This window comes from Gavia stellata, chromosome 5 (assembly GCF_030936135.1).
Source record: "Gavia stellata isolate bGavSte3 chromosome 5, bGavSte3.hap2, whole genome shotgun sequence".
NCBI classification, from domain to species: Eukaryota; Metazoa; Chordata; class Aves; order Gaviiformes; family Gaviidae; genus Gavia; species Gavia stellata.
The window spans coordinates 6,429,190-6,442,198 of NC_082598.1; the positions used below are offsets into that span (position 1 = coordinate 6,429,190).

Here is a 13,009-nt window from a genome sequence, read left to right on the forward strand (position 1 = left end):
TAGGCATTTGTGTAATCTGCTAATTTAACTGCCTAATGCCATGCTTTTATTTCTCATTGTAAATATGTTAATTTTTATTTATAAAATACAGAATCAATCCATTTGGGTTGGTGGTGTACAGAATGCACTTGCTATAATTGTTGAGTGCATTGATTATTGTGACTTCTTTCAAGTCTAAATGATTTAATAAACTTTTTTTATTTATAAAAAAAAAAGTAGTTGTTTCTGTTCAAAACCTGCGTCAGCACATGCTGCAGATGGCAGCCGTGTGCGGTTGGAACAGGAGGACGGACACTGCATTTCCGTAACTTGCTTTGTTTTCCTGTCTCATACTCGCCACAGTGCACGTGGTGATGCAAAGATGAATATGCTGCCGGGAAGTGAGTTACTGTCTGAAGAAGGGAACTGAGTTCTCCTAAACTGAGTGGATTATGGAGGCAATCTCTCAACTGTTAACAGAGAGGGAAGAAAAAGGGGTGATTCTTGCACTATTAGAACTGTTTTTGCATAAATGCATTTTCTTGTTTCACAGGCTTAAATTTTTGAAGTTGTAGGCTCTGAAATCAGTTTCGTAAAAAGATGCTGGATTCAAATCCTTCTGGGGATCACTGTACTGTGGTATGACATTATGACTAGCAATTAAACCAGCTGAGACTCTGCAGCTTTATGATAAGGCAAAAGTGGATTATAAAGATTGTCTTCCTTTTGCTCTTGGATAACTCTCCTAGATACTGGCTTGTCCAGTTGAAGCCAGAATACTGCAGTGAATATTTGGTCAGAAACAGAACTTTATCAAGTTTAGCTGGGATAAAACAGAAGACAATTAAGCGTGTCCCCTTCCCTTGAATTTCCTTGTTAGCATCAGCTGTGAATGCACACTTAAATGGCCATGTTTGAAGCCTCTCCAGAATCACAGAATCACTAAGGTTGGAAAAGACCTGTAAGATCATCAAGTCCAACCATCAACTAACACTACCATGCCCACTAAACCATGTCCCACAATGTCTCATCCACATGTTCCTTGAACACCTGCTTCCCTGCCAGTTCAGTGATTACTGATGGAGCACAGGAAATTAAGAATAAGGTATTTTTAACTTGCTGTATATCTGTGCTGGATGTAAGTAGCTGCCTGTTCCAAGGGCCCTGCAGCATTTTGGTACCAAAAATGGCATACATATTCACACTAGGCATGTCTGTGTGTTCTGGGATATTACACTTGCCCTCAAAGGCATGTACAAATCCTACCCTGTGTGGTGCATTCCCAGCCACAAAAGCACCTGGCCACACTCAGCTCTTAACTGCCTGTGTCAGTGAGTCTTTGCTTTTCTTAGCACTAGATTCTGGCGTGTGTTGTCCCTGTCTTTGTTCCTTTTTGCTCCAGGGTTTGAGTAAGAAAGTCTTCCCTAACCAGAGTGGTTTTCCTCTGAACTCAGGTCTTGCCTGCAAGCCCTCATTTCCCTGCCTCTGGCAGCGCCACGTGCTCTGCCCCACCAGTGGGGGAAGAGGACACTTTATGCAATGAAACATCCACCTGGGCTTTAACACCCCCATCAGCTCCAGAACTATTTTACCAGCTCTTCAGAACCAGGCTGTGCAGGGGGGTGCACCTCCCATGTTGTTTTCCTTCTTTTAAATCAGGTTTTAATTATGCTACACTTCTCTGTTCCATCCCTGTCCTTCTGCTGGATGATGTTCTTCAGTCAACTCGGACCAAATGGTCAACCATGACCAGAAGACTGAAGGCCTTTGGTCTAATGTGCATTTGCTCTGTGCTCACATCCTGGAAGGGAAAGCAATGAAGGCAGGCTTTTCTCAGCTCTGTACAGATGACAGCAGCTTTCTGCCTTTTCTGTGAGATCCCGGTCTTTACATGACCACCCTGGTGGCAGAAACATCTGATGGCTCATAGACAAGTTTATTTGCCGCCTTTTGTTTATCAGCATCTAGGAACCAACTATCAGACTGTCTCAGGTCTTCCTGTGGCCGTGGAAATCGGTGTGTACTTTCCTGCTACCTTTTTTTGCGAAGGGACACCTGAACGCAGAGGCTAGGACAGCTGCCAGCGTGCAGCCCTGCGAAAGGGAGCTCTGGTCTCGGGCTCTGCTGCACTGTGTGGCACTGCGGTCCTGGCCTGTTCTTGCAGAGGATGTTGCCTATCCCTCAGCTCCCTCCCCACCTCTTGGTGCTGAAACACAATTCCTTGTCCTGTTTATCAAAATGAACTTGGGCGTCAGGAGCAAGAATCCTGCCCCATCCACTTTTGTGCCCACTGGACCTAGATGCTTCCCCCAGAATAAGGGCAGGACTGTGTAGTTACTCTCCTCACCGCTTCCGTGTTGTTATTGGAGTCGTAGGAGCTGGGAGACGTAACCCACTCCATGAAGAATCATTTGACAGGAGTACCAGCGTTGCAACCCCAGGTCAGGGCTGTTTCTCCTACCAGGCTCTCGAGAGAGCAGTTGTACCACTGTCTTCAGCAGCTGAGTGGCTCCAGGCAGTAGCTACTTGCTTTTGCTGCATCTCTGAGGACAGTCCTCTGCTACCTTTGAGCTGGAAGAGCAGAAGGACTCAGGACTTTTTTTAAACCCCTCCCTTTTTTTTTTAATTAACAAAGTGACATTCTTCACCCCTCTGAGTGCCTCAGTCCAGTAGTTTTAGCATTCAATGTCAGCCTGGATATCTTTCTGCTGCGTTTGCTCTGCTTCCCAGGCTGCAGAAGCCTTGCCTGTCCCAAGTAAGTGATTGAGCACTCAGAAAAAGCTATTGTAGAGACCATCCTTGAAGTGTTTCTTGTCCATAGAAGATCTGTCTAAGAGCAGGCTCTGAGCACAGTGGCTCTCCCATGTAAACCAGTGTGAGACCCCACCAGACCCATGCTGGGGGAAGCGATGGCTGTAGTCTGAGCAGCCACCAGCCCTCACCTGACCCTGCTACAGAAAAGTTGTGGTCCTGGGGGCTCAGCTCCTGCTTTTACTCACTGTTAGGATGCTGCAGAGATGTTTGGGAGCAGTCCTGCCTTTTCAGGGTAATCCTTCAGGGAGGTACTCCATGGCCCTCCTGCAGGGAGCTGGTGCTGTTTGAAGTCCAGACAAGCACTTAGGAGTGGTAAAAATAATCATTCCCATTTATCTTTTTTTTTATGGCTGTGTGGTCCAGCAATATAGCTACACTCATAGCATCAAGGCATAGACATCACAGTGCAAAACACACAAGTAAGTAATAATTCCTTTTCACATCCCCTCTTTAGCTCTCTTGGTCACCTGTAGCCCCCTTTGAACCCCTTGGGCACTTGGTGCTCTTGGTGCTACAGCAAGTCTTGCTCATCTCCTGGGGTCTGCCACATAGGTTAGTTCCTTCCAGAATTAATAAGGAAACTCACAGATAATCACAGAAAACCACTGAAAGCTCTGAACCTCTTGATATTTCAGAAGGAAGTGAGTTGAACCCTGAGCAACAGCCCAGACTGCAGAGTGGTATCTTTGACCACATCCCTCCTAATTCCCATCCACAAACTGACACACGTGGAATTACTAAAACTGGTCAAATTTGTAATGTAAGCTGCAAGATGAGAGCTACAGTAGCTTGATAAGAAAATACTGTCCCACCTTACATTGTAGAACACCGGGATGTGCACGAAGACAAGTTCACATTATCATACTGATTTTTTTTCCCCAGCATGAAGAATGAATTTGTGTTAGGAAATGCTCATTAAAAAATAATTACCCAGGAAGGAATTAGCTCCATTAGTTATAACAAATTGTCCCTAAAATATCAAAGTTCCTCATTTGTGAAACTGGAAGATGAAGAAATGCATCTTTGTCGTATGCCCCCAGCTGTAATATTCCAGGCCCTCCTTCCTCTATTTTCCTACCCATTATTTTTCCATTAGGATGTGCTCTGGCACTTTCTGTACCACCACCTCCAGCAACTGATTCTGAATCCCTGTTACTTGGGTTTACTCTTCAGGGCACCATTGGGCACTGGCACCGTAATGTTATAATCTAGGTCTGGAGCAGTCTTGGAGAACGTGGCTATGGAAACCATGTCTTCGCCAATGTCCACCTGAGACCTGTGCCTGCAAACGAGCAGCTTCTTCAGGGCCCGTTGGAAGTCCCGGTTCAGGAAAGCGTAGAGCATTGGGTTGATGGTGGAGTTGCAATACCCTAACCAAGTGATGATCTTGAAGGTGTCAACCAAGACCGTGCTGGTGGAGTCAGTGCCTCTGGCAGCGAGCCAGACATTCAGGACAAAGTACGGCAGCCAGCAGAGCACAAAGACTGAAATGATAATGCTAATGGTCCGCGTGGCCTTGTTCTCCAGCTGCAGATGGTTCTGCCGCTTGCTGTTGGGGTGGTAGTGAATCTCCAGGGTCTGAGACATGATACGAGTGGCCTTGAGCCGTGAAGCTCGGTATATGAAGAAATACATGCTGCACATGACCATGAAGGGAACGAAAAATGCCAGAGCAGAAGCCACGATGGCAAAAATCCAGTTGGTGACAAAGATGCATTCTCTGCCTGCATCAAAGTCCACCCCGGGGATCTCGTTCCAGCCTTGCATGACGGGAAGGAAGGAAATGAGGGAGGAGTATACCCAGACCATGCAGGTCATCACGATGCATCTGTGAAAGGAAAGAGATGGGGAGGGGAGGGAGGGTCTGAGTTATTTTGAGTTGAGAACATCCAGTACGATTCAATCCCCATGGTAACCCGCGTGGGATATCATGGCTCAGCAGTCCCACAGGGCTTGGAGAAGTGGCCGAACAGGGAAAAAGCCAGGGTACAACAAGGCCGTACGTGAGTATCTCTAACGACTGGGTAATTGGGTCTGTGGTTTACAGAATTGGGGTCAGTGTAAGAGATGCTCAGAGCTAGCTGAAACAAGAGGAGGAAAGGTTTTACAGAGTATTTTTGTTAATATTTAAAACAACAGCATTTAGATTTTTCTGTTCAGTTTTAATATCTGGCGGTTATCTTATCCTCTGAGGAGCAATAGGGGTGGAGCTGAGGGACGCTAGATCCTCAGTACCGCTGCAGCGCTTGCTCTGCGACACGGCGTGCTGCGCAGCCCCCTCCTCGTTTTGGCAACTGCCCGCACTCCACAAATCGTACACAGCAAGAGCTGCAGTGGGAAAAACATCCCCAAAAGAGCCTGAACCCACCTTGTAAAGCATCCCCCAGCCTGCATTGTGAGTTTAAGAGGGGGAAGACTGCGGCTACATGCATTCTTCTGGGTGTCATGTCCCCAAGTCCTTGGGGAAATTCCCGTGAAATGCCTGCAAGGAGCAGAAGCTGTAGGTACAGGTCAGCCCACACCGCTGGTTTCTACCCCATTTTGCAACCCATCCTTAAGAAGTGCTTTCCCAGGAGCATCATCAAACCAGCTCAGCTTTCTCCTTTTCTCCTGCACCACATTAAAATTCTTCTGCAAAGTTTTAAATGGTGCAAAGATCCTTTTGCCACATTGCTCTGCTTTTGGGGAGCAACTGTTAATAGCTCACTTGGTCCCTAGTCAACGTAGGCCATGGCCAAGTAAAAATTTGGAGGGACCCCAAGTGAGGAGCAACTCCGCTCACCTGCCACGGGACATCCTTCTTGAATAGTGGTACGGGGTCACCACAGAGCAGTATCTGTCCAGGCTAATGAAGCACAACGTGACGATGGACGCAGTGCAGAACATGACGTCAAAGGAGATCCAGACTTTGCAGAAGAGCTTCCCGAACAACCACATCCCCGTCACCTCGTAAATGATACTGCGAGAGAAAAAATGGGTAGAAATAAAAGCTAGAAGGACTGATTTAATGCATTTCTTCAAGACTCCACTGAGGTAACACCATATTTTGACACGGAGGTACTAAAGGTGGGTGTGCAGCTCAGTTAGACAGCAGGCATTCATTCTCAAAGTGCAACCCAAGGCAATAACCCGCAGGTGGGGCTTGGCTGAAGAAGACCAAACCTATGCTCCTTGCCTGCACTCTGTTACAAGCGGGTGTCTTGGAAGAGGTGCTTTGCCCCCCAAAAGCTCCCCAAATTTGCATCTGCACAGCTTTGTTTGTCACAGCTTTTTCCAGTGCCTTGTGCAGCACAGACTTATGATTTCTCCCCAATTTCTGGGGCATGGAAGATGCTCCCTCCTCCAGGAAACTCACTTTTCGTCTCACACTTCAAAACTAGAGGATTTCAACTCTTGGTTAAAAAAAGAAAAAAAAAATCCTAGGAGGAAGCCTATGCAGCTTGTACGTTATCTAGCTCCCATATGCGAGGTAAACCAGCAAAAAACCAGACATGATGCCAAAATTATTCCTAACAAAGTCAAGAGGGGCCTGTAAGAAGTGAGCAGCGAAGGAACGTATGGCAGCTGTAGGAAGGCTGATGCATGTTTCTATAGCATTCAATTAGACGCCATTTGCTTCCCCTTCCTTTCACCAGCTTTCTGCAACTCCTGGGGTGCTGCTGAAATAACCATTGTGTGTGAATTTGATGCGAAAGGCTGAGTAACTACTTAGTCCTGCAAAGCTTTAATTATCCTGTAACTTCACAGCTTGCTGGTCAAGTACAGTGAAAGTAGGGCTGCTGCGCTGCGGCACGCTCAGGTGGGCTGTGCCATCCGGAAAGGGCAGAAAGGGTCAACTTGTTGTCAGAGGAGTTAGAAACCAACCCCTGCTCTGCATCTAATTAGCAGCAACTCATTAAAATGACTTTATGAAGGTTCTTTTAAAGCACAACTAACGTAAGTGGGTACAGTGCTGGCTGAAGGGCCCCAGCCCTCGGCAGCTTTTTGTTACGCAGGATGCTAAGCAAAAATTCAAGCAAACGTTAATCTACAGCAGAACCTGTTCCTACACCACGGTGGCCTCCGCCTGGGCAGCATGGAGGGTCGCACTGCGCACACATGGAAGGGTTTCATGGCTCTTTTTCAGATGGGGAAATGAGACATATGGAAGTTGAAGCACGGGTCCAGTAACGGACGTGGGTGTCTTGGTGCCACCCCTGAGAAGCCCTCAAAGCCTGTGGTGTGAGCACTGCAGCCATCCAGAAGTGGACCATGCTGCTGTCATGAACATCCCCTGCACACAGATCCCAGCTGAGCAGGTACCTAGCTCCCATCAGTGTCTGGTGGGATGCTCCTGACCTAGCAGATGTTCTCACAGCACAGGCTAGCGGATACCTGTTCCCTCTTCTCTGATGCATATAGCCTCTGCAGCCTGGAAACGATGCTAATTAAAAAGGAATAATAACAGCCAAAAGAAATGCACAGTATGAGCAGAAGTGAAGTCACTTCTGTGTTTCACTAGCACAATAAAAGAGTAGCTGGAAATATTCAGCCTGGAAACAGCTGGGCTGGCTGGAGTACCCAGATGACAAGCTAAGCACAGCTGAATCACTCCTGCAAACAAGCCAAACCAGGAACAAAGCACAAGTCTTACTCTTATGAAATTAAGGCACCAGGCGACAACCTTGGTTTTTCTCTCTATCACAAAACCTCTTATTCCTGAGCCTAACTGGCTCCTAAGATCATCTCTTTTCCTTCTTTTTGGCATGTTCTAACATGCCGCCTGAGAAGCAAACTGCAATTCAAAAGAGCAATCTAGATACAAAGCTGAAACAGTGGGAAAGATGTGGACCAAGAGCCACCCCATCAGCAAGAACAACGCCTGATGGAGATGGCAGGGTCTGTTCCTCACCATGTGGCCCACCAAGACCTGGAAAGGCTTCACGCCAGGTGATGCTAGAGCTTTCAGGAGGGGCATAAAGCATCAATCGTGATCTGCTCTTTGCTCCCCTTCATAATTTTTTTTTGTTAAATAAGGCATCACTCTCCTAGGTGGGCTATTTTCTCTCTGGCTGCATAGCAAAGCCATTGGTTTTCATGGGAATCTTTCCCCCCTTGTAATGTTCTCTACCATCCTTTGATAGGACAAGGGGTAATGGTTTTAAACTAAAAGAGAGTAGACTCAAACTAGATATAGGGAAGAAATTTTTTATGCTGAGGGTGGTGAAACCCTGGCCCAGGTTGCCCAGAGAGGTGGTAGATGACCCGTCCCTGGAAACATTCAAGGTCAGGTTGGACGGGGCTCTGAGCAACCTGATCTAGTTGAAGATGTCCCTCCTCATTGCAGGGGGGTTGGACTAGATGGTCTTTAAAGGTCCCTTCCAACCCAAACTATTATTCTATGATTCTATGATCTTTCCCCTCCCCTCATATTCTTCACACCTGTGGTCCCCTCCTCGTCCCTGTTGTGCCCTTCTTCTCCTTTCTTGTCGGGCGTGAGAAGCCACAGACTGTTTTCCCAATGTAACATATTTTCAGCTGCTGCTTCTCATTCCTTCCATCCTTCCTGGGAGCCTAGAAGTAGGAATTGTCCCATTTCCTTCTCCTTTTTATTCCTAACTGAGCAAAACCTAGTGCCAAATTCCCTCTTTCTCCTTGCCAAGGAGGAGGTCTTATTCCAGTTATGGGGGATGCTATCAGTCTTACAGAGGGAAATTACAGCTGCCGAGACACCCACCTACCTTTGCTCTTTGCTACCACTCCCTCCCATCAGCCAGATTGCAAATACCACATCAGTAGGTGGGAGGCAGAAGTAAAGAGGATGCTGGGTAACTGGAAATGCCCAAACTCCATTTAGAAGAAAGAGAAAAAATTAAGGACACATATTGCCAAGCAAAAGCAGAACATGGAGACACCAGAGAAGTCATCAGGTGGACAACAGCCAAATTTGGAGAGGAAGCAGTGACAGAGATGATCAGCTGGAACACACTCCAAAGCGGGAATTGTTCAGCTTTTCTTCTTTGAGCAAAGGGGGTGATGCCATTCCTGGGTAAGATGGGGTAATGGGGAAGGTGATCTCCTGGAGGGATGGTTGGAGCAGGTGGAAGAGCAGGTGATGCTGTGCACTCCTGGAGAGGAGCCCTTGAGGCACCTGGGCTAGACTGGGATGGAAAACCCTCATTTCTGGGCTTAACAAGAACATGAAAAGGAAAATAAAAATAGCCCGGGGAAATGCCGGGTAGCAGGAAGATTGTTGCTTTAGCTAATCTTTGGTGTCTGACACACTGTTTTTCTCTTTCTAGGAGGCTGAACTGGTCTGCCGTGTTTTATTGCAGTGACTTTGTTCATGCAGTGGGAAACATCAGAGCTTCTCTCGGGAAAAATTAGCAGGCGCTACTGTTGACAGAAGCACATGGATCATTTCTGCCTCCCTCTGGGCAGGGCAGGGGGAACCACGGTGTTTTGCAGGCAAGCCCAGCTCAGGCCCTGTAGACTCCACCATCACCAGTTGCAGCCCAGCTCCAGCCCAGTTTAGCCTGGTAGCTGGAAATGGGGAAGAAAGCGGATAGCCGTGTCAGCCAGGTCCTCACCCACACAACTGCTTGGAGCTACTGGTGATCCTCAGGGAACAAGATCAGCCAACCTGGAGACCCTTCCCACCTCTGTGTGGCAAAGAGCCACTTCCACAATCCCATCTTTTTCCAACATAGCGAAAAACCCCCACTGTCAACAATACAAATCTGGGTAAGTCACTACCCTCATTCCCACCAACTTGAATAGGGTAGGAGAGGCTACATCACGGTACAACCAAGCTGCAGCCCAAGCCCCCAGGGCAGGTATTTGTAGCACCAGGTGGAGGGGAGAGACTGGTGAATACAGATGGATGATTTCAGAACCTGAACTTAAAAATTCACCCAGCTTAGAATTGAAATTGGCAGTAATATTTTTTAAAGGGCATCATTAACTGCTTGGTTTTTTTCACCTGATGCTATAAACTTGTAACTCAGTTTGTAATTGCTTGTTGGAAAAATATCTTTTGGTGCCAAATTCAAAAGCGTAGGCAGCCCTGTGAGAGCTAAAGCACAAAATGTGAAAAGAGTCCAGCTTCTTCGTATTGCTCCAAGAACACTAAATAGGGTGCAGCCCCCCACTTTACACAAACCTACGGACATTTTGCAGCACAAGACAGCCAGAGCCTCCAAATAAACTGGTTTCTGGATTTGTTTCACCATGTTTTAGCCCAGTAGTGAAGCTCCTGTAAATATAAGCCTCAAGCAGGGAGAACTGCCCTCTGAAGTGCCTCTTCCTCCAGTAGACATAGGGGGAGCCTAAATAACCCTCCTTATACTAAAATAAAATCCTTACATTTACACAGAGAGAGGGGAGATGACCTTTGTCCCCACATCAACACTGCCAGTTATCGATGTGCAATGCAGTCAGGTAACAGGGGCAAAACAATTCCCCAAGTGCAGCAAATCCCGTTTGTAATCCCACTGCCGACTGCAAATCTTCTAGTCTGCTTGTGCAGGCAAAAGATTTTATTTTGCAAGGTCACCAGCCTTCCCTGTGAACTCCACCGGTACGTTGTCTGAACCAGAAGGAACAATCAAAATTTTGTGTTTCACCAAGAATATGAAGAATAATATCTCTGCAATAGCCTTTCAAGTTCAGTAATATGAAATCACCCATTTTCTTAGACTACTAAGGATCTTTTTTACTTCTCCCTTGCTCTACCAGAAAATAAAAGATAAGGTTAAAGAAGTGTAAAATCAAAAGCACAGAATTTAACTCCACTGATTCCAATAGTCATTCTTGACTAAGAAAAATGAGGGAAGAATATACTCCATGATTTGCTCTACCTTTGAAATGCTAGCAGGTCAATGCAGTCATTGCACATAATGCTGACACACCAGTGACAGTCCTCATCTCACATTCCCCAAACACTCAGAGCGTGCAAAATCATCTAGCAACCATATTGGCCCCACATGCAACACAGAGCTAGTCCTGGAAGAGGGGATTCATCGCACTGGAGCCACCTGAAAAGCTGAATATCTGGTTCAGACCAGCAGCCAGGGTCCCTCTATAGCCAACAGGAAAAATACCCTTGGGAAGTGGCACCAGGGGAGGTTTAGGTTGGATATTAGGAAAAATTTCTTCCCTGAAAGGGTTGTCAGACACTGGAAGAGGCTGCCCAGGGAGGTGGTTGAGTCCCCATCCCTGGAGGTATTTGAAAGACGTGTGGATGAGGCGCTTAGGGACATGGTTTAGTGGTGGACTTGGCAGGGTTAGGTTTAGGGTTGGACTTGATGGTCTTAAAGGTCTTTTCCAACCTAAATGATTCTATGATTCTACAAAGTCTCTCTCCATTCATTATAAAAAGGGACCCATTATATAGGGTAGGGAAACTGAGGCACAGAAGCACATATAATCACTGATCCTCAGTTAAGCTCTTTGGAGAGCCCAGCCCTAAGCACAGCACGTGAACTTCCAGCCAGTCCTGCTCAAACAGCGGCCGCTGAGCTAGCAGAGATGACATTGCACGCACACAGCGCCATCTGATCTTACCTTACAAGCACTTCTTACCTAAAGGGCATGACCAGACAAGCTACAAGGAAATCTGCCATGGCTAAGGACATGATAAACATATAGGTGACGGTGCGCAGCCTCTTTTCCACCACCGGGCAGATGAAGACTACCGTATTTCCCAGGAGCGTGATCAAGTCAATGAGGGTTAGAATCAGCCCCAGGACCACCTCCTGGAAGCCAATCCCTGCCCAGTTGCCACCTCCTTTCACAAAGGAGGAGGCACCAGAGGAGAAATTAGAAAGCCAAGATTCATTTTTGTCCATCAGCATCTTCCCACTGTTAAAATCTGAAAGAGAGGAAAGGGGAAAAAAAATAAATAAGGACTTTAATGCACATGACTTGGAGGTCTACGAAAGGAAGTACAGAAATAATGTTTATGCTTCATTGACTTCAGGAAAAATCCACACACCCTGCTGTGTCTGTGCCATCACTGTCCCATGGTTATCAGTCCATTAGAAGGGTCTGAAATCCGAAGGGTGAAGATAAATGTGCAGCATTGGCTGACATCCTTCATGGCAATTAAAAGCCCTCCTGTGAATGAAAATGCATCATCAGGTGAAGCGTCGTACAAAAAAAACAAAGAAATGTCCTGAGAGCAGAGAGAGGACAAGCAAGCAACTGAAATCCAAAATTAAAGCAGCTCTGCTAAATCCCACTGAACAGCATGCCGTGTCCACAAAACACGGGGGTTGGAACTAGATGAGCTTTAAGGTCCCTTCCAACACAAACCATCCTATGATTCTATTTTCTCATTATCACCTTTGCCACCCACAGACCAGGTGGGGCTGCTTTCGTAACCCCACTATTCAGTACATGCTCTGCCCTGGGTTGTCCTGGTACTTCTTTAGGCTCTGAAGCTAAGAGCTTTTTACTACCACGGTGGGCAGCTCCATCCTACAGTCTGAATGGCCATGCAGAGCTGCCAGCAACCACACAGGGAGCCTAATGCAAGTGAGCAAGTAATGGAGGTGTCTCAGGGGCAGCAGTGACCTCAGACTCATGTCCCCTTCTGTGCCCAGCTGGGAGAGGATGCTCCCGACTCCGTAATGGGGAATTTTTCCATTGATGAAATTCACCTGCTTGTGTCCTCAGCTCAGTTCCCAGACTTTGACCAAGTGGTGTCCCAGGTACCTGGGAAGGTGGGAATGATGCACTGCAAAAATTCCAGCAGTTCAACATTCACTGGTGTGGCTAATAGGTACACAAAGACAAAACTTGTGGGGAAAATTATAGAAATATTTCCAGACATCAAATTGTTATATTTGAATACTGCCACGTCTCCTGTGACTGGGCTCTGCTTCCACAGTACCCTCAGGTCAATCCCACATCTCCAGGGCACCTCTACTGAGTGCAGCGTGAGAATGGGTCAGGATGAACGTCCATGTAGTCCAACATGCCATATCTCACAGTGGCCGAACTTTGCCTTAGGAGGATTATAAGAACAAGGCAGCATGTAGCAAAATTTCTCTGATGACTCTTTTTCCTTCCAGCAGGCTATGATCCAGAATTACCTCTAAAGATGGTTTCAAGGACTTCTAAATCATGAAATTGTCCTGCTTCCCCTTTGGCCCATGCAAACTTTTATCATTCATGACCTCCTATAGCAACAACTTCCACAGCTCAGCTATGCCCCGTGCAAAGATACACCTCT

General features: G+C 46.8%; 1 protein-coding gene across 1 annotated transcript; it reads right to left on the reverse strand.

The window, feature by feature from the left end:
* Positions 1-3,945: 3,945 nt before the first annotated feature.
* On the reverse strand, positions 3,946-11,786 carry LOC104252963 (octopamine receptor). The gene is made up of 4 exons (XM_059817396.1): positions 11,768-11,786; positions 11,356-11,644; positions 5,576-5,752; positions 3,946-4,621 (listed from the first exon to the last, which is right to left on the reverse strand). The coding sequence occupies exons 1-4, from the start codon at positions 11,784-11,786 to the stop codon at positions 3,946-3,948; spliced, it is 1,161 nt and encodes a 386-aa protein (XP_059673379.1).
* Positions 11,787-13,009: the final 1,223 nt, after the last annotated feature.

Bases quoted from the DNA above. Each gene is read 5' to 3' on its own strand.
- LOC104252963 (XM_059817396.1), bottom strand. The intron at 5,753-11,355 runs GTAAGAAGTGCT...TTTCTCTCGCAG, and splicing joins TGTCTGGTCATGCCCTTTAG to TATCATTTACGAGGTGACGG. The intron at 4,622-5,575 runs GTGAGCGGAGTT...TTCCTTTCACAG, and splicing joins AGAAGGATGTCCCGTGGCAG to ATGCATCGTGATGACCTGCA.